General features: G+C 35.6%; 1 gene segment (V, D, J or C); it reads right to left on the bottom strand.

Annotated features, from left to right (window-relative positions):
* Window positions 1–2,252: 2,252 nt before the first annotated feature.
* LOC123233930 lies at window positions 2,253–2,702 on the bottom strand. The segment is given in 2 exon segments: window positions 2,253–2,572; window positions 2,657–2,702. Coding segments are annotated over 2 exon segments (366 nt in total).
* Between the last annotated feature and the right edge of the window lie 6,134 nt (window positions 2,703–8,836).

Raw genomic sequence — 8,836 nt, 5'->3', positions numbered from 1 at the left:
GGAATGGCTGAAAAAATTGTGGTGTCTGATGGTAATTGAATACTACTGTGCTGTAATGAATGATGAACTAGAGGAATTCCATGTGACCTGGAAAGACCTCCAAGAATTGATGCAGAGCAAAAGGAACAGAACCAGGAGAACATTGTTCACAGAAACTAATACATTGTGGCACAATTGAACGTAATGGACTTCCCTATTAGCAGCATTGCAATTATCCAGGACAATTCTGAGGGATTTATGAGAAAGAGTGCTATCCACATCTAGAGAAAGAACTGTGGGAGTAGAATTGCAGAATAAAAACATATGATTGATCATATGTTTTGATGTGGATTTTAATAAGGGGATAGGAGGAGATGGTAATGAGGGGGTCACCAGGGGCCTAGGAGCCAGTAATTAAACTAGCTGGCGATTGGAGTTGATGTTATCAGAGGGGAGCAGCCTCAGTAGAGATGCCCAGTGAATCTCCATTGCTAGCTGCAGGCTTCTTTAAGATGTTGGGTTGGTGGGCCCTCCCTGCTGAGGTAACTGACTCCCTATTAGGTGAGAGAAGAGCCCAGAAGGAAATGGTGGCTCAACTTCCTACTAACAATGGAGGCTTAGCTTTCAGTTCCACAGTAACCCCTACTTCTCAAAATTCTGTCCTCCCCTTAGTCTCCTTAGCCTTGAATGTGTTATAATAATCACAGGAATTCACAGATTAAGGCTAAGGGATTTATTTGAACTGGAAAGAGAAAACTAAGGTAAAAGGACTTAGGTTTGCTAAGCTGTTGCTAGGGGCAACTGGCAGGTGCTGGCAAAGGACCTAAAAGGTCTTGACAGGCTGAGGGCAACCAGCCCTCAGCCAGAGATAACTAGACTCTGGCTTGGTGTTATTTGATCAGCTAGGTATACCAATGATGTTTTGAGTTGCTCTAGAGATGGCCCTAACCACTAGGCTACACTAAGTTCCTACCCATGATCCACCTCCCTTCACCACCCAGTACCCAGGGGGAATGGTCAGTGATAGCAAGTTGTCTGGGTGACGTCAAGGGAAAATAGAACCCCAAGGTTGGGTTCATACGGCCTTATATAGTCACAGCCCAACTGCCAGTTAGCACCTGGCATCAGGCACATGCCACCGTAGAATTCCATTCTGATAACTGACAGGATTGCCTAGGGTAATATTGCAATGCAAGAAACCCTGCATTACAGGATATAATTAGAGATGTTGATTTTAAATGATCACTGTATTACAAATGGTAATAATATGGAAATAGGTTTTGAACAATGATATATGTAAAATCCAGTGGAATTGTTCATTGGCTCTAGGAGGTGAGTGGCAGGGAGGGAGGGAAAGAACATAAATCATATAACCATGGAAAATTATTCTACATTAATTAATTAAATAAAATTTAAAACAAAAACATACAACTTCTTAAATCATTCCTCAATTAATCAATATCCCCTCTATTTCTTATAAGCCATTCCCCCACAAAATGCTGCAATAAAATTTTTTTGCCCATAAAGCTTCTTTTCCTTTTTCATTCCTCTCTTTGAGATATAGTATTAGTAGTGGTATTTCTGAGTCATAGGGTATAATCTGTTTTATATATAGTCCTTTAAACATAATCCTAACTTGTGCTCCAGAATGAATGGACCACTTCACAAGTCTGTGAAGAATATACTATTCTATTTATTTTTACATATGCACTTCACCATATGTTATTTTCCTTTTTTTGTTAATTTGATGGTTATGATTTTTTAATTCACAATTCTCTAATAATTGGTGATTTGTTACATTTTTTTATGTGACTATAAATGGTTTTTAATTTTGCACCCTAAAACTGCCTATTCATATCCCTTGATGATACATCAGTTGAGGAATGTCTCTTACTTTTATAATTTTGGTTTGGATCCTTATATATTTGAGAAATTAGGCTTTTGTCAGAGAACTGATGTAATTTTATTTCCCAGCTTCCTGCTTTCCTTCTAATTTTAACTTCATTGTTTTGTTTCACTCTTTTGAAAACTCATAAATGATAAAAATAATATCTCCTTTCTGTGCCTGTGGTTCACAGATATAGGAAAGGTCCTCATAGACAGGAAGTAAACAAAGGTCCCTGGAGCATATGTGCACTAGGAATTGTTAGGCTTAAACCATGAAAAGAAACAGCTCAACATCACTTCACCAGTATTGTGAGTGTTTTTTCTGTGCTATGTTTTGGAGCTCTAAGCCAATCTCTTCAAGGCCTTTCTTCAGGATCACATTTGTGTCACTTTTCCATCACTGTGTCACCTGCACAGTAATATACAGCTGTATCCTCAGCTTTAAGAGAATTCATTTGCAGATATAGCATGCTGTTGGAATCATCTCTGGAAATGGTGAATCGACCTTTCACTGAATCAGCATAGTAAAAGCTACTTCCATAAGTACTTCCTACCCATTCCAATTTCTTCCCTGTAGTCTGGCGGACCCAGTTCATCCATTTGTTGCTGGTGGTATATCCAGAAGCTTTACAGGAAAGCTGTAGAGACTCCCCAGGCTGTCTCACATCTCCTCCAGATTCAATGAAATGCACATCACACTGACCACCTGCAAACATCAAGACACTACGTTAAATGCAATTGTCTCAGAAGAATAATACTTTACAATATGTCTACTTCTCTAAAAATCTACCTCGTAAAATGGTCAGGATGAAAATCCAGCTGATATTAAATCCCATTGTAGAGGCTTTATAGGGCCAGTTTTCGGGGAGGAATAGGAAGGAGAGAATACACAGGAGTAAAGTTGCTCTCCCAGAACTACCAGCACACATTTTGAGTTGCTTTCATACCTAGAAAGAGGTACCTGATTTGCATGTCCCTCACTGTTAAAATAAGAGGAAAATCAGCTGTTTTTTCTGAAATGAGACTTCTCTTTCAACTGCAAAGACAGTCCTAAGAACTGATTCCTAATCTCTGGGGAAGAGTTGAAACATCGTTCATAGGATTTTGGGTCTAATCTAAGTATAACACTTAGATACCCAGTGAATGCTCACTAGCCTTTTAAAAATATATGTTTTGACTCAATCCTATTCTCATTTCTGGGTAGGAGGGTACTTTATCTCTATGTCATTTCAAATTTTCAAGTGAAATTACATTGGCCATGTGAACTACCCTCATCTTTGTATCTCTGACCTTGTCACTTGAATTCTCTGCATCCTTCTAGAGCTATCTATGTTTCATTCTTTTTGAATCTAGATTTAGCCCAGATTATTTCCCAAAATCCTTCTCCTGCTACTGCACATACCTTTTCTATCTGGTACAAATGAGGCTTGAAATGGATTAAATATCTTAAGAAAAATCTTTATGAAACTCTAGGGTCCTCCAAAAATCCTCATATTCCACCTTAAAGGTTTCATTTTATATGAGACATGTATGCCTATCTACTTATCCTGTGGACACATGTCTTTCTTCCTAAATATCTGGGTAAAGATAGCCCTTGTGCTGTGTCTCAGATAAGGAAGAATATCCCTCCCTATTTGGAGCCACAAATTTTGTTGAACATTGGCACATTTCACAGTGCTCAAAGAAAGACAGAGAGCCTTTTCCCTTTGGGTATCTACTTTCTATGTCTTCCTTACTGAACAAGGAATGTGCAATGTCAAGGGTCTCATCCTGTTGTGGTTCTAAAGCCAAATACATGGAATATATTTTAAGAATGAAAAAGAGTGTGGTTTTTGTTAAATCTCTTCCAATGTTGATTCTATACATTTTTAAATAAAAAGTACTGTTAAAGCCTCTATGCTTCTTTCCCAATTAATATCTTATTGTCTTTTATTATGATTATAATTCTTTTTATCAGTGAATGAAAAAATTTATACCCATCATTCATTAGACCCATTCTTGCCATGATTTCCTTTAAATCATTCCAGTTCTGAATTTTTTCAGTTCTATAAGTTCACAGCTTCACTGGCTCACCATTTCGATTGTCATCTCTGACATTCTTTGCCATGCATTCACCCATTTGTTTTATAATGTAAAAGCAAATCATTTAACTCAAATTGGGCAAGTGCCTATGCTTTCTTTTTTTTTTAACAATTAATAATATTTATTTTTATAGAACACTTAACATGGTTATAAGATTCATGCTCTTACTTTCCCCTTCAACCCCGAACTCCCCCAACCCCAGAGCCAATGCGCATTTCCACTGGTTTTAACCTGTGTCATTGATCAAGACCTATTTCCAAATTGTTGATAGTTGCATTGGCGTGGTAGTTTCGAGTCTATATCCCCAATCATGCCCGGCTCAACACATGTGTTAAAGCACTTGTTTTTCTTCTGTGTTTCAACTCCTGCAGTTCTTCCTCTGAATGTGGGTAGCATTCTTTTCCATAAATCCCTCAGAATTGTCCTGGATCATTGCATTGCTGCTAGTACAGAAGTCCATTACATTCTATTTTACCACATTGTATTGGTCTCTGTGTACAATGTTCTTCTGGCTCTGCTCATTTTCCTCTGCATCAATTCCTGGAGGTCTTTCCAGTTCACATGGAATTCCTCCAATTTATTATTCCTTTGAGTGCAATAGTACTTCATTACTAGCATATACCACAATTTGTTCAGCCATTCCCCAATTGAAGGGCATACCCTCATTTTCCAATTTTTTGCCACTACAAAAAGTACAGCTATAAATATTTTCATACAAGTCTGTTTATCATAGATCTCTTTGGGGTATAAACCCAACAATGGTATGGCTGTATCAAAGGGAAGGCATTCTTTTATAGCCCTTTGAGCATAGTTCCAAATTGCCCTCCAGAATGGTTGGATCAGTTCACAACTCCACCAGCAATGCATTAATTTCCCAATTTTGCCACATCCCCTCCAACATTCATTACTCTCCTCTGCTATCATTTTAGCCAATTTGCTAGGTGGGAGGTGATATCTCAGAGTTGTTTTGATTTGAATTTCTCTAATTCTTAAGAGATTTAGAACACTTTCTCATGTGCTTATTGATACTTTTGATTTCTTTATCTGAAAATTGCCTATTCCTGTCCCTTGGTCATTATCAATTGGGGAATGGCTTGATTTTTATACAATTGATTTAACTCCTTGTATATTTGAGTAATTAGAGTTTTTTGTTGTAAAGATTTTTTCCCAATTTGTTGTTTCCCTTCTGATTTTGGCTGCATTGTTTTTGTTTGTACAAACAATTTTTAGTTTAATATAATCAAAATAATTTACTTTATATTTTGTAATTTTTTCTAACTCTTACTTGGTTTTAAAATCTTTCCTTTCCCAGAGATCTGACAAGTATACTATTCTGTGTTCACTTAGCTTATTTATAGTTTCCCTCTTCATATTCAAGTCATTCACCCATTCTGAATTTATCTTGCTGTAGGGTATGAGATGTTGATCTAAACCTAATCTCTCCCATATTGTTTTCTAAATTTCCCAGCATTTTTTTTGTCAAATAGTGGATTTTTTGTCCCAAAAGTTGGGCTCTTTGGGTTTATCATACACTGTCTTGCTGATGTCAATTACCCCAAGTCTATTCCACTGATCCTCCCTTCTGTATCTTAACCAATACCATACCATTTTGATGGCTACTCATTTATAGTATAGTTTAATATCTGGTACTGCCAGGCTCCCTTCCTTCACATTTTTTTCATTATTTCCCTTGATATTCTTGATCTTTTGTTATTCCAAATGAATTTTGTAATAGTATTTTCTAAATCAGTAAAAAAGTTTTTTGGTTGTTTGATAGGTATGGTACTAAACAGGTAAATTAATTAGGGTAGAATGGTCATTTTTATTATGTTAGTTCATCCTACTCATGAGCAATCAATGTTTTTCCAATTGTTTAGATCTAGTTTTAATTGTTTGGAAAGTGTTTTGTAATTGTTTTCATATAATTCCTGTGTTTGTTTTGGTAGATAGATTCCTAAGTATTTTATATTGTCTAGGGTGATTTTAAATGGTGTTTCACTTTCTGCCTCTTACTGCTCTGATGTGTTGGAAATGTATAGAAATGCTGACGTTTTGTGTGCATTCATTTTGTATCCTGCAACTTTGCTAAAGTTGTTGATTATTTCCATAAGCTTCGTAGTTGATTCTCTAGGAATTTTTAAGTAGACCATCATATCATCTACAAAGAGTGATAGCTTAATCTCCTCATTGCCTATTTTGATACCTTCAATTTCTTTTTCTTCTCTAATTGCTACTCCTAGTGTTTCTAGTACAATGTTAATAATAGAGGTGATAATGGGCATTCTTGTTTCACTCCTTATCTTATTGGGAAGGCTTCTAATTTATCCCCATTGCATATGATGCTTGTTTATGGTTTTAGGTATATACTGTTTATTATTTTTATTATTTTTAGGTCCTTCTATTCCTATACTTTCCAGTGTTTTCAATTGGAATGGGTGCTGTATTTTGTCAATGGCTTTTTCAGCATCTATTGAGATAATCATCATGTGATTTTTATTTGTTAGATTGTTGATATGGTCAATTATGTGGATGGTTTTCCTAATGTTGAACCATCCTTGCATTCCTGGTATAAATCCCACCTGATCATGATGGATGATCCCCTTGATCACTTGCTGGAGTCTCTTTGCTAGTATTATATTTAAGATTTTTGCATCTATGTTCATTAGAGAGATTGGTCTGTAGTTTTCTTTCTCTGTTTTTGATCTACCTGGCTTTGGAATCAGTACCATATTTGTGTCATAAAAGGAATTTGGTAGGACTCCTTCTTTGCTTATTAAATCAAATGATTTGTATAGTATTGGGATTATTTGCTCTTTTAATGTGTGATAGAATTCACTTGTGAATCCATCAGGCCTTAATGATTTTTTCTTAGGAAGTTCTTTGATGGCTTCTTCAATTTCTTTTTTGTTATGGGATTATTTAGGTATTCTATTTCTTCTGCTGTTAATCTAGGCAATTTATATTTTTGAAAATATTCATCCATATCTCCTAGATTGCTATATTTATTGCCATATAATTGGGTAAAATAATTTTTAATGATTGCCTTAATTTCCCCTTCATTAGAGCTGAGGTCTCCCTTTTCGTCTTTGATACTGTCAATTTGGTTTTCTTCTTTCCTTTTTTTATTAGATTGAACAGTACTTTTTCTATTTTATCTGTTTTTTCAAAATACCAGCTCCTAGTCTTATTTATTAATTCAATAGTCCTTTTAGTTTTGATTTTATTAATTTCTCCCTTGATTTTTAGTATTTCTAATTTTAGTTTTCATCTGGGGATTTTTAATTTGCTCACTTTCTAGTTTTTTAAGTTGCATAATTAATTCATTAATCTCTGCCCTCCCTAATTTATTTATACGTGCACTCAAGGATATAAATTTCCCCTTGAGTAATGCCTTTGTTGTCTCCCACAGACTTTGGTAGGATGTCTTATCATTGTTATTCTCTTCAATGAAATTGTTGATTCTTTCTATGATTTTTTTCTTTGACTAGCTGGTTTTGGAGAATCATATTATTTAATTTCCAATTAGTTTTTGATTTGCCTGTCCAGGTGCCCTTACTAATTATTATTTTCATTGCTTCATGGTATGAAAAGGTAACATTGATTATTTCTGCTCTTTTGCATTTGTTTGCAATGTTTCTATGCCCTATTACAAGATCAATCTTTGTGAATGTACCGTATGTAGCTGAAAAGAAGGTGCATTCCTTTTTGTCCCTATTTATTTTTCTTCACATATCTATTAAACCTAATTTTTCTAGGACTTCCTTCACCTCTCTTTTCTCTTTCCTTTTTATTTTTGGTTTGATTTATCTAGATGTGAAAGAGGGATATTTAAATCTCCCACTATTATGGTTTCACTAATTATTTCCTTCTAGAGTTCTGCCATTTTCTCCTTTAGGAATTTGGATGCTATGCCATTTGGTGCATACATATTGAGCAATGTTATTTCCTCATCGTCTATACTGCCTTTTATCAGGAGGTAATTACTTTCCCTGTCTTTTTTAATCATATCTATTTTTACTTTGGCTTTGTCAGAAATCATGATCACCACTGCTGCCTTCTTTTTCTAATTTGAAGCACAAAATATTTTGCTCCAGCCCTTTACCTAAAACCTGTGTATGTCTACCCGCCTCCTTTGTGTTTCTTGTAGACAACATATGGTAGGATTTTGGTTTCTCATCCACTCTGCTTCCGTTTTATGGGCCTGTTCATCCAATTCACATTCAGAGTTATAATTATCAGTGGTGTATTTGCTGACATTTTGGTATCCTCTCCTAGTTCTACCTCTTCTTCTTACACTATTTCCTTTTAAACCAGTGGTTTGCTTTAGGCCAGTAACCCTTGTCCCCTCCTTTAATTTACGTCCCTTTCTACCCCCTCCCTTATTATTCCTCTCTTTTTATTTTTAAGGACTAATGAATTCCCTCTCCCTTCTTTTCCCCTCACTTTTATGACCTTCCCACTCCCCTCATCCCCTTGGTTTATCCCTTCTGAGTTTCTTAGTAGGGTTAGATAGTGTTCTATATCCCAATGGATATAGCTACTCTTCCCTCTCCAGGTTAATTACACTGAGAGTAATGTTTAAATATTACTTCCAAATGCTCTCTTCCTCTCCTTCCCAAAATAATATTCATCCCTTCCCCTTCCCATGCCCTCTTTGTGTGTAATAGAATATTCTATTTTTTTTATTCATTCAAGTTTCTCTCAGTGTCCTCTACTATTCACCCCCCTCTTTCTCATCCCCCTAATCATCTTAGATCATTTTGTATTCCAACCTCTCCCTATGAATAATTCTTCTAATTACTATAATATTGAATACTATAATAGTGAATGGAGTTCACTACAGAGGATTAAACATAATATTTCTCCACATAGGAATACAAATAATTAG

The sequence above is a fragment of the Gracilinanus agilis genome, chromosome 2 (genome assembly GCF_016433145.1).
Source record: "Gracilinanus agilis isolate LMUSP501 chromosome 2, AgileGrace, whole genome shotgun sequence".
NCBI lineage: Eukaryota > Metazoa > Chordata > Mammalia > Didelphimorphia > Didelphidae > Gracilinanus > Gracilinanus agilis.
This window is presented reverse-complemented; position numbering and strand designations above follow the sequence as displayed.